The 12,133-nt window shown below is 50.3% G+C and overlaps 2 protein-coding genes across 6 annotated transcripts in view; both read left to right on the top strand.

Moving 5' to 3' along the window:
- Nucleotides 1–8,642, top strand: part of Kiaa1671 (KIAA1671 ortholog) — a 114,454-nt gene extending 105,812 nt beyond the window's left edge. For 4 of the 5 annotated variants that reach the window (XM_033762281.1, XM_010603674.1, XM_010603679.2 and 1 more), the window contains 3 exons: nucleotides 167–309; nucleotides 2,677–2,758; nucleotides 5,259–8,642. In XM_033762281.1, the coding sequence (XP_033618172.1) occupies nucleotides 167–309; nucleotides 2,677–2,755 (222 nt within the window). In that variant the 3' untranslated portion in view covers nucleotides 2,756–2,758; nucleotides 5,259–8,642. The remainder of the gene's footprint in view (nucleotides 1–166; nucleotides 310–2,676; nucleotides 2,759–5,258) is intronic. The other variant, XM_010603676.1, reaches the window with a different exon arrangement.
- A 2,628-nt stretch (nucleotides 8,643–11,270) lies between these two features.
- The window catches only part of Crybb3 (crystallin beta B3), a 4,566-nt gene continuing 3,703 nt past the window's right edge, over nucleotides 11,271–12,133 (top strand). Inside the window, 1 exon segment of the mRNA XM_010603673.2 lies at nucleotides 11,271–11,617. Within this exon segment, the coding sequence (XP_010601975.1) occupies nucleotides 11,543–11,617 (75 nt within the window). The 5' untranslated portion in view covers nucleotides 11,271–11,542.

The raw sequence follows: 12,133 nt of genomic DNA, 5'->3' as shown, positions 1-12,133 counted from the left end.
AGACCCTCTTCATGTACGTTTCCTCGCCAGAGTTTTGTGAAGCATCATGGGAAGGTGGGATGGTAGAATGCCGGGGCAGTATGGCCCAGGGTGTTGCGGGCCCTGTGTTGAGTGAGTCCTTCCCCAGATATGAGACCCTTAAGTCCTGGCTCTCTTTTCTTCCCAGGTTCAGCTGCTCAAGAGGCCAGAGGTGGACAGTCCTGATGAGACCCCAGGCCGGGGCCCCCAGCCCAAGACCCCCAAGTCCCTGTTCCAGCCTGGGGTGCTGGGAAGTCGAGTGCTTCCTTCCAGTGTGGAAAAGGATGAGAGGTGAGGGGTGTAGGGACAGATGCAGGTATCGTGGAGTGCCGACAAGAAGTGCGTCTCTTCTGATTTTCCTCCAACATCTGCAATGGGGTCCTGGGGCCTCTCCATGTCCTGAAAGATAAACTCTATACCAGGATCATGTCTCCTCCTCCCTCTGTGCCTCACAGAAACCCAGGGTACTCCTGAGCTGGGGCAGACACCTGAGGAAACTGAGGCTTTCTTCTTCTTGTCCTCACGGGGAGCACTTTTGTGTCAGGAGACTCAGGGAGACCTGGGAAGGACAATTCAAGGGCACAGCTGTCCTGTTCCTGGGATCAGCCTGCTTGATGCAGAGACGACCGCAGTGCAGCCTCTGCCCTGTGGGGTCCTCAGCTGGGGACAGAGGTCATGGGCACAGGCTCTAAACTTACAGAGCCCAGGTTGGAGTCCAGCTGTGCAAAGTCACTAAGTTTCCCTGTCTGCAGAATGGGTTTTCTAAGTGTCATGACCTTCCAGGTAGCTGTGAGGGTGAAGCTTGCAGTGCCTACGGGTCCGGTGTGGAGACCTGCTCAATAAAATGTGGAGCTCTTACATTGACTACTGTCAGCTCATAAAATTAGGAGTTATTTCTGATGCTAAGGTTGCGATGTAAGTGCCAAGGTAGCTTTACTGGCACACTGCCATGCCCACTCACATCATTGTTGTCTGTGGCTGCTTCTGCAGGATAACTGCAGGGGCATCCTTAGCCCACAGTCAGAAATAGTTACTGTTTGGTCCTTCTTCTGTCCCCACGATGGAGGAGGGGCTTGTCATGTCCTACAAGCTAATGGAGGTTCTTTTGCCGAGTCCGGATGGCGAGACAGGTGTCAGCTAGGCCAGGAGCAGTGAGAGGGGATGTGGAGCAGGGGCCACAGAGCACAGAGACCCGGGAGCTGGTGTTCCGGGAGCTGCAGATGGTGTGTGTTACTGCAGCACAGAGTGGACTTCGGAAAGCAGAAGGACAAGGTCCGACAGACAGGGACGGCTGCCATGTACCCGCTGTCTTACGGACACCAGAAGTGCAGGGAGGCTCTGCATGTCCCTGTGGCTGGAGGAGTCCCCTGGCTTGGGACTCAGGCACCTCTGGAAGCCTGGGTTTCTGCCTCCACCATCAGAAAAGATGTGGCTACTCTGGGGTACCCACAGTCTGGTCTGCCCAGGGACTCTCCTTCCTCATTCCCAGATGGGTAGGTAGAACAGCTCCTGATACCCCCAAATCACCCTTTCCCTGAGCTGCCCCTAGCCAGCTCAGCAATTTCTTGAGCTCTCCAGGGCTGGGGTCCAGAAGCTTCTTCTGAGATCAGAAAATACGTTAGGTGTGTGTGTGTGGTGTGTGTATATTAGGGGATGGTTTTAAAGAATTGGCTCATGTGGTTGTAGAGGCTACTGGCAAGTCCAAAATCTACGGAGGAGCCAGGCATGGTGGCACATGTCTGTAAAGCTACCTCCCAGGAGGCTGAGGCAGGACAATTGCCATCAGTTTGAGGCCAGCCTGGGCTACAGTGAGTAGAAGCTTCTTCTGAGATCAGAAAATACGTTAGGTGTGTGTGTGTGGTGTGTGTATATTAGGGGATGGTTTTAAAGAATTGGCTCATGTGGTTGTAGAGGCTACTGGCAAGTCCAAAATCTACGGAGGAGCCAGGCATGGTGGCACATGTCTGTAAAGCTACCTCCCAGGAGGCTGAGGCAGGACAATTGCCATCAGTTTGAGGCCAGCCTGGGCTACAGTGAGTTTGAGGCCAGCCTGAACTATAGAGTGAGACTTTGTCTCATTAAAAAAAAAAAAAAAAGAAAAGAAATCTACAGAGGAAGCTAGCAGGCTGGAGACCAAAGATTCCAGTCCAGTCTTCTTTCCAGGAAGTCAGTCTTAATTAATGCCTTCAGCTGATTGGCTGAGGCCCACCAAATATGGAGGTTAACTGCTTTGCTCAGAGTCTACTGGTTTAAATGTTAATTTCATCCAAAGAAAGAACCCTTCACGGAAACAGCTAGAATGATGTCTGAGCAAATATCTGGGTACTGTGGTCTGGTCATGGTGACGTACAAAATTAAGGGATTTTTGTACATGGATAGAGAGATGGATGGCTGGATGGATGATTGATAAATGGATGTATGAAATAATTTTATATAGGATAAGCTTTTGTAGATTACTTCACAGAATGGCTGTACCAGGACTTATTTATCTCTGCCCATTGATGGACACTTTGATACATTTCTGCTTCTTACTTATTGATCGTGTTAACCTGACTTCTTTCCACTGTGAGTGCTTGGCCAACCCTGCCTTGGCACGGTGGATGGAGTCAGGTACCACGTAGCTCTGCCCACACTGACTCCCTGGCCTTGTGGTTTCAGGTCAGAAGAGCCTTCTCCCCAGTGGCTAAGGGAGCTGAAATCCAAGAAGAGGCAAAGCCTGTATGAGAATCATGCCTGACAGGTAGAAAGGGACCCACGGTCCTGGGAGCAGAGCTCAGGTGGGGGCAGAGGTGTGGAGTTGGGATGTGGTGCCGCAGAGAGAGCAGGCCAATCAGAGGGATCACGGTGGGCAGAGTTGTGTTGGGGGGCAGTGGGGACCCATTCCCATGCGGATGGAGCTGAGTGGGGCAGCCTGGGGTGGATGAAAAGGGCCTGGGCAGAGGGCTTTGATCTTGTGCACTTGGCCAGCCCTCCCTGTTGCCTCTGAGACCGCTTTTATAAAATGGAAGGGAGGGACATCAATGATTAGCTTAATCTGAACTGTTTGTAATTTCTATATGGGGAATATGTTCATGTACAAACTAATTATATTTAATTGAAAAATACATACAATCATCCCTTAGTATCCACAGGGGAGTGATTCCAGAAAGACATCCAAATCCAGGGATGCTCAACTCCCTTATATAACATGGTGTAGTCTTTGTGTAAAACCTACATATATCCTCCCAGGTACTTGAAATCACTGCTAGGGTAATTATAATAACCCGTACAAAGTAAATGCTGTGGAAACTGTGATTGTATTGTGTTATTTAGAGAACAGTAACAAGACAGCAAGCCTATACATTCATTACACGTGTACTCCCCCCCCCAAATATTTTCAATGTGGAGTTAGTCGAGTCTGCAGATGGGAAAGACACAGACAGGGCAGGCTGCCCTTATTTAAAAAAAGCAAATGACTGTTTATACCCCGGTGTGGATTCAGATGACTTGACGTTGTGAACCTCAGTTTCCATGCAGTGCCCACATCACTGAGGGGTCCCCAGGGCTCCCTGAGAACACACCCAGAAGTACCTGGCTGTCCACCCTTGGTTTAGGAGTGCGTGGTAACAAGGCAAAATTGGCCTCAATTTGATTCGCAGAAGTGACCCACATTCCTGAAGTCCCAAATGCTCTGAAAACAATACTTTTTAGATTGCTCGTGAGTGGCAAATCTGCCACGAATGGAGACAAGGCTGTAGATGTTGTTACAGCACTTTACATATAATGTGGTGTGATCGGAAAATATGGTGAAGGTTAAAACTTAAAAAGAAAATTTATTTCAGCAGAAGACCGCGCCCCTCAAATACTCTGTTTCACTTCCAGCACTTATCCCATCGGGCGTGGCACTTTCTAAAACACTTCTAGAAGTTCTCTTTCATGAGTGTCTTCAGTTGCACCATTGTGGCTGCCTTAGAGCCCTGGATCGATTAAACACGTTCACCTTTCATGATCCTCTTGAGTTTGGGAGAAGAAGCCAGAAGTCATTGTGCCAAAGCCAGTGAACGGTAGTGGATGAGGTGGACGAGGACACGCTGGAATGTTTCTAGGAGCCCGCCTTTCTGTGGCAAGGCCTTTCTCAGCGATGGCACTCACTGTTCTTTTCTGTTTTGTTTTTTGAATCACACCTCATGACGACACTTGTGGAAGGAGACGTTCAGAACTGCGTCACAAAGTGGCAGGAAGGATGGGATGAGCGTGCGGGAGCCCGGGGGAGTACTTCGAGAGGGAGGCGCGGCAGTGTGTCTTCTTCTGTAATCACTTTAAAATTGAAGCACTCTATACTTTGATGACTTCTGGCATTCATTTATTTGTTTATCTATCTATCATCTATCTATTTGTGCTGTGCAAGGGCTGAGACTCCAGGCCTGGCCCGTTAGGCAGGTGCTGTACCACTGAGCTACACCCCCAGCCTCATTGGTCCAGCTGGATAAATACTCAGGGCATAGTACGTGCCTCATTGTGGCAGTGCTGCATGATATAATGTACATGTGTGTGTGCACAGGTATGTTTGAGCGTGTGTGTGTATGTTCATCTCAGAAAGGCTTAAAAATTTCCCAGTAAATCCGTGTTCGAGGAGTTTGACGAAGGGATCAGGACCTGAATTTACTTGTGTTTAGTATGGCACGTGTGCTCTCTCCTGGAGGCTTCCAGCAATCCCTTCGTTTTAGTTTAATTTCAGTTTTAATTAGCACATGGTAATGGCACATAAAAATGGGACGCAGCGCAATGTCTCAGTGCACTGATGAGCTGTGTAATGATCAAGTCAAGAGAAGTGGCAAATCCGCCCCTCAAACATGGATCACTTTGTGCTGAGAGCGCCCCATACCCTCTCTAACACTTATTTTGAAATACATTATTATCAGCAATCTGCTGGAGGAGGCTGAGGCTCAGAACCGGCCCTAAATGTCCAGTTTATCCCACTGGAGCAGACTGCCCACCGCCCTCCTCCTTCCACCCCTTCCCTACCTGCGCAGAGCTCTTTCTGGCTGAGGTTATGAGGCTGCTTCCCTGGGGACTACCAGAAATGGTTATTCATTTATTTAGTTTTTGGGGAAGGAAGCCAGGATCTCGCTTATGCTAGGTGTGTACTCTGCCAGTGGGCGACACCCCTGGTCCCCAGAAAGGTTGGAAGGCCTAGTGAGGGAGGCAGACAGGGCCAAACATCCCTACTGCTGACACCAGCACTGTCCTTTCCTCTCCAGGCAAGGGCAGCAACACAACAATTAACAGAAGCCTTAACCATCAGACCGTCCTGAGCCACAGAGGGGCCAAGCTGCTGCCCACCCTCCCGTACTGCGCTCATGTGCCTGGGTCCTCTCAGGGTTGGAGGCCATGCTCCAGAGTCCTCATCCCACAGGAAGGCCTCCCCTCCATGAGGACCTGTTCGGCTCCAAGACACCACTCTGGCTGGGAAAGAAACCAGGCTGCCCATGAATGACCCTGCGGAGAGTTTCGTTTAACATCAGAGTTTGTGTTTCTACCCTCTTTCACCACCTTCTGCACCTCCAGGGACATCAGTGCAAGCCTGGGTTCTCTGCCTCAGTTCTGAAAAACACTTGAATTGGAAGATCGACTCTTGACTTTCATGAGGAAAGGATATTTTCAAGAAAGTTCAAACCATTCACTTGTTGCTGTTATTTTGGTCCAAGGCATTACCAATGGGGTTGGGAGTTTTGATTGCTTTGACGGATTCCTTTTTCTTCATGATGAATCAGCTTTTCCAATTTTTAAACATACCCTTCCTGATTCTATTAAGTATATTTCTCCTTCTAGTTGGGCTGTGTGCATAGCTGACCTCTTTTTTGTTTGCTTTAGAAGGTGATGAAGCAATAACTTAGCCAATTTTCTTTGAAACTGATATGTACATATGTTTTTAAATTAAAGGACAGGAGGACAGGTGTGTGAATAGTACTCTTGATGTATCCAACCTCAGGTCACCTTATCTCTATCCAAGCTTTTTACAACTTATAACTGTCACCCTGTATATAGTCTCCCCCTTTATTTCCCAGTTGATCTCTGATTTCTGTGGGGTGGCCTTTGTTCCTTGGCCTCAAGGGGTCATAGGTGCAGCTCAAATGGCAGTACCTTTGTCAAACACCAGATCTGCCCCAGCTATTTTCTTCTCCAATTTCCCTTAAACAAACAAAGACTGGGGTTGCTGTAGAAGAGCAGCCTTTCTAAGTCAGCCTCAGAACAAACGCTTGAGTTAGGGGTACTTTTTGTTTTAGGTTTTCCATCACCTTGACCCGCCTCCCCGGATTCACCTCACTGCAATTTTTTTTAAGGGGGGTGGTTTCAAATGGCAGTATTACTCAGAACTCTTCATCAGAGGGGGAACTAGGCCAAGGAATTCCCGGGAGTGCTGGACGCTCAGTGACAGTGTAAGACTCACCCTGCCTCTTTCTTTTTGAATCTCCAGGCCTCTGGGGATTCCTTCTCTTCTGTCCTTTTTTCTGGAAATTCTCAACCTCATCCCTCTCCACTCCCAAAGCTCCAGGCACCAGTAAACATTCCAAATGTGCCTGGCTGGCTACCTGCCATCCTAGAATTGCCATAAACCTTGTGCCAACTTTGCCAGAGAGCCACCCAGTGGTGAGACACATGGGCGGTTCACAGGGCAGCCCATGATTGCAGGGGCCCCTGGGGCTGAATGTCCCAATGGATCTGTGCATAGCACCAGCTACATAGTGAAGTGGGCTCCTGCGAGGTGGGAAGTATTTCATGATAAATCTGTTATTTGCAAATGGTGTCAGAACTTTCCTTTCTTCTCCCTGGCCACCTCCCAGAGCCTTCCTGTCTCTTCCCATCTTCTCTCCCTCCCTGTTTTTACTGTCTCTTTTCTCTCTTGGGTGTGGGACTGGTGTTGGAGATTTCTCTAGGTTCCGACAGCTGCCTGTGCACTGCTGAGGGGTGTCAGGTCACCAGAGAAATGCTGGTGGAAGTAAGACCTCACTGTATTGGGGGCCTTGTGGGCTTGGAGTGAAACTGATCTTACCATCTTGGATTGTCTGGGATTTATATAACTCCAGACAAGTCTGTCTTCTGCAGCCTCCCTAGAGTTGAGGCTAACTTTAGGAAAGTTCTGAGGAACATGAACAGAAATAGGCAGTGGCCTGAGTTCCTGAGCCTGAGAGGCTGAGAAAAGATTTGGGAAAATCTGAGCATGATTTTCCTAAAGGAAACCAGCTGCTCCCATCTGGGATTGATAGCCAGCTCATCAATCCGTGGCTTTATAGTTTGTTTTTCATCCCGATGCATCCAGATTGGCCCCTGGAATGAGGCACGACTGCAGAGTTAAAGCCTCCACACCCTAATTGGGAGGTTTAATCTATGGCAGTCTCTAAAGTGACAGAGGGTTTCTGTAGCCTGGGAGCGTGGGAACCCAGAGGCCATGGTCCCATAGCACCATGATTCTGTGGGGTGAAGGGTAGTGTTGGGATAGAGAAAGCCACTCAAGCAGAGGGGAATCACCTTGGGCTGAGTCCCATGGTGAGTAAATAGGGGACCCTGCCTCTGTGCCGAGAAGCCACCCCCATGGAATCTGAGGAGGCCAAGGCTCTGGAAGACTTAAGTCCATGCCAGCAGGATGAGCACCCTGGGCCATCACCAGTCTGGGTCTCTTTCAGTCCCAATTGCTCTCTGGATTTTTCCTTCTTTTGCCTGGTTGGCTCCTGCAGGAAGAGAGACAAAGCTAACTCTCTGCTCTGGAAAACCAGCCCAAAGTTTCTGGCAAGTGAATCCTTGAAATTCTCACCTCCCAGCCTGTCTTCTTCGCCCTATCACAACACCCTTAAACAGTTGCCCTTCACCTGGGCCATGGCACCGCCTAATGTGACTTGGACTAGCTGTTCCGTGACAATCCCTGGTGGCATCACACCAGCTATAAATCATGCTAAAATCTAACGAAAAATTCGAGCCTTTAAATGATGACCTCATTCCACATTGCCTTATGGATCCTGTAAGTATGGAGCTCACAAGAGTAACTGCAGTGTGGAAGGTGTTTTATACTGTGTCATTTCCTAAGTCACACAGGTGTCCTAGAAGTCACATGCTTCCCAGATGGTTATGATTCCCGTGTGTTTTGCAAGATGGAGTGGGAGGGCAGAACTACGGTATACAGAAATACAGGCTATATTTTCCTAACTGTTCTTTTGGGCTAATCCTCAGATTTTTGAGTTATGAGAGGACAAGAACTCAAATTGTGTGGCGGGGGAAAAACTAAGCTTCCTCTCTGTGGTGGTCTTGCAGTTGCCTTATGAATTCACAAGCTCCAGGACTTCTGAATGGAAGGCAAATGAGAGGCACTTTATCCATTCCTGGAAAGATTCTAACCACGTGACTGATAATTCATCTAGAAAAACCTATATTTTTAATGTAAAAATAAAAAGAGGGGGAAAGGTTTTCTGGACCTCACAGAGAATTGGGTGTCTACAAGTGCTTTTATATTTTGTAACTGTAAAGTGTCGTCGTATCACAGAAGAGCAGTTGGAAACTGGTCCACTGCAGTGAAATGAGAGGACCTTCGCATGTACGGAGACGTTGCATTCAGACTCTGAAAACAGCAAATAAAGCTTTGATGTAAGTTGCATTGGAGAAGCCGGCTTATCCTTGTGAATGAATCATGGCTCCCGGGCAGGGGGGCCGGTGCCCCTTGCTTGCCGCCGAGTCAATCCCTCCCCTGTGCTGAGCTGTGGGCCCACAGCGGTGGGAGTTGGGGTCTCTGGGCTGGGTGTTGTCCATGGTGGGAGAAATGGCAGGCTCAGAACAAGGGCACAAATGCTCTCTGTCACCTCCTGGCTGGGGGCATCTCTGAGCTTCAGTTCTCCTTTGCTCTACAACAGGGTAGGGTTGGAGGTTGAGTGCAGCATTTGTGGGCCAGGATTCAGGGCAGGGGTTCTCAGCCTGGTGGATTGTGCCTTGTGAGGGCATCACAGGGGAGCAGACACTCCAGGCGTCTGAGGAGGAGAGGCCAAGGGATGCTGCTGAATGACCTTGCCCACCTTCCACAAAGACGAACCTTGCTCTTGATGCCAGCAGTGCTGAAGTCAAGAACTCTCAGTTTACCAAATTGGGTCACACGGAAGTCCTGAGCACATCCAAGTCCTTGGGACCCAAAAGGTCCCAGTGGGAGGGAGCCACTCTGTCCTCACCCCTGCCTTCCTCCCCATGTGCTTGGCTGGTGGTGACTCCATCCCAAGTTACAGGGTGGAAACCAGCCCGGTTATGGGTGACTGATCTCTCACTGTCTCTGGCAGGTAGAAGGACTGGACAGAGTAGTTGTGCGAACTTCAGTAGCTGAACTGGGGTTATGGGGGTGTCGCCCAACTGCAGAGTGCAGTGTCACCCACTGCACCCCCCAGGGGTCTGCATGACCTGAAGCTTTTTACCCACAATGAATAATGAGAAACTGTTAATTTCAATTTACTGCTTTGCTCCTTCATCCTTTTTTTCATTCTGTAGCCATTAATTAAATACCTATCACAGATAAAACTATACCTTTATCAGATACTCAAAATGCCTAGACTTAGTATTTGCTTACTGGTCATAAATAAGGTGACTATTATTATCACCTTATTGCTATTGAGGCTGAAAGCCAGGCCTGGGACTTGCCAAATGATCCTGGCTACGTGACTCCACATCTCTGAATGCAGCTCCTCCTTAAAAAGAAGATTACAATTCCTCCCTTAAAGGTGGCTGAGTGAAGATTAAACATAATGCTTAAAGGCTGGTACAGAGCCTTGCATGGCGCCAGTCTTCTGAAGGAGTTGCATCTATTTGAAGGAGTTGCATTTCCCAGATCTGTTCTCAGAGATTGGACTGGAAATTTAGGCCCTTTGGCATGTGCCAACTGGTAGGATTCTGGGATCCCTCATGCTAAGAACTGCAGCCTTTGCCAGGGTACCATGTACCCCAACAGGAAGAGTATGGCACCAAGAGGCTAGAGAAAGGGGGCTGAAGGAAACTGGAAAGTTCTATGCCCCTGTCCTGTGCAGTGCTGCTGTCTCCCATGGAGCAGTGAGGGCCATCTGCCTGTGACGTCATCAGAGGCCACGCTGAGAAGACAGGCCAGGGGGACCTCAGGAAGCTGCGATTGGAGTGAAGTGGCCCGGACACAAGCAGGGGGACGAGCGCTGCCTCAGCAGGCCGGGATGTGCAGGGCTGTCAGAACAGGCCCGTATAAAATCCACAGTGACCAGGAGAGGACTTGCTGACGTCTGGCTCTTCTGTCTGTCCTGTCCGAGGCTGCAGCACAGGTTCTTTGAGATGGGCGTGGTGGGGTGGGGAGGCAGGGCCATCCTGACCAGAGGAGCTTGGGGACCTCTTAGATGTACGAGGCTGGACCCCTGCTGATGCTGGGGATCCTTGAGGGTGGGGCTAAATGACTGGACACAAGTCTGTCACCAGACTCAGCTCAGGGTGGGGACCTGCGCTGTCTATGTACTAAAAGGTGTTCATCGGGGTTGGAGCCTCCAGGTCAAGCAGCTCTGAGGAGAGAAGAGGGTAAAAACTCAAGACCTGCATGGTTCCTGACAGTACTCACCAGTGGGACTAGGGCTGTTTCTGGCTGAAGCTGGCCATGCCAGGCCAGTAGCTGGAGCCGTACACACCATAGCCTTATGTGCACAGCAAATGGGCCGCACGGCCATGTGGGCTAGGTGTACAGGAAGCCAGGGCAGGAGACAGTGGTATGGGAGCATGGAGTGGGACAGAAGTGTGTCCATGTGGGCAATTTTCAGAAGAGTCCTTCCACCTGATATCTGCAGGGGCCTGGGCTGCACATTGCTGTGCCCATAGCAACGAAGGGATCTGTGCGTCTGAATCTGTGTCTTGAAGTGGCTGGTACACAGTAAGTGCTCAATAAGTGTTCCTAGCATGAATGGCTGACAGCATAGACACTGACCAGAAGTGGGTCTCTCGCACGTGCTTTCTTTGGCTGCGATCTGCCTGTTCCATCCCATTGCCAGTGGCCTGCCATTCACTCTGGTCACCTGGCCCCACACCTGGCACAGAGTTGTTGCAGATGGAGGTGCCCAGTGAACAAAGATGGTCCTGCCTGGAGTGTGGAGGTGGCAGGGGTGCTTGGGAAGAAACCCCCAGGGCCAGACTCTGGCCTGGGCCCAGGGGTGGCACATCTGCAGAAGGCAGATGTTTTGAGGGGGAGCAGTGGGGCATAGGGAATGGGGCATGGGCTTGAGCCAGCCCCATTTGGGGCCTCTTCCTCACTGTGTGCCTTGAGAAGTGGTTTTACTTTGCTGGGCCTCAGTTCCTTCTGCAAAACGGGGCTCCTGATCCCCTTGACTGTCGTGGTCTACATGATCCACGGTAGGTGCTCAGTGGGCATTTGTTGAATGACTGAATGATGCGTGTACTCATGAATCATGATCACATCCCATAGCCAGTAAGCTTCTACGAACATCAACACCTGGATCTTCCCAGTGGACCTGGGGACCCATTCTTTGCTTTGAAGGCAGCGTGTTCCTGAGAGATGGCAGAACAGCACAGAGCACCAGAGCAGTCTGCAGCTGGCAAGAGCCACGGAGGCCTTGGGGGTGGCTACAAGGTGCTGTCAGAGTGGGTATGTTGGACTCAGAGGCTCCTCCCCACCAGGCAGCTTCTCTCCAAAGTGAGCAGCCGCCTTTCCCACCATGGCTGGGAGAAACTCCCCGTCCAGCTGCCAAGCTTCTGCTTCACTGCTTCCCTGCACCCTCCCTCTGTCCTGTCTATGAGAGAGAACCCGTCTCACGCATCCAGCCTGTCTGAAAGGGCCAGAGGAAGGAGGGTGTCAGGAGATGCAGCTTCTCCCTCCATCCTGCCTGGCCTAGGCCCAGGTCTTGCCCTGGCCCCAGATGCCGTGGGAGTGCTCACCAGGATGCCATGCAGAGGGGTGGTAGGCAGGGGAGGCACCCAGCCACTGGAGGGGAGTTTGAGTTGGCTGCCTCTAGGCGCCTTTGGAGGAGCCCCAAGGAGAAAATGGGGCAGGGCTTTGTTCCTTGTGGTACTGGGGTACTAAACCTAGAGCCTTCATGCATGACTAATCCCCAGCTGCCTCACCAATTTTTTTTTTTTTTTTTTTTTT

The sequence above is a fragment of the Fukomys damarensis genome, unplaced genomic scaffold (genome assembly GCF_012274545.1).
Source record: "Fukomys damarensis isolate Sample0158 unplaced genomic scaffold, DMR_v1.0_HiC HiC_scaffold_12, whole genome shotgun sequence".
Classification (NCBI taxonomy): domain Eukaryota; kingdom Metazoa; phylum Chordata; class Mammalia; order Rodentia; family Bathyergidae; genus Fukomys; species Fukomys damarensis.
This window is presented reverse-complemented; position numbering and strand designations above follow the sequence as displayed.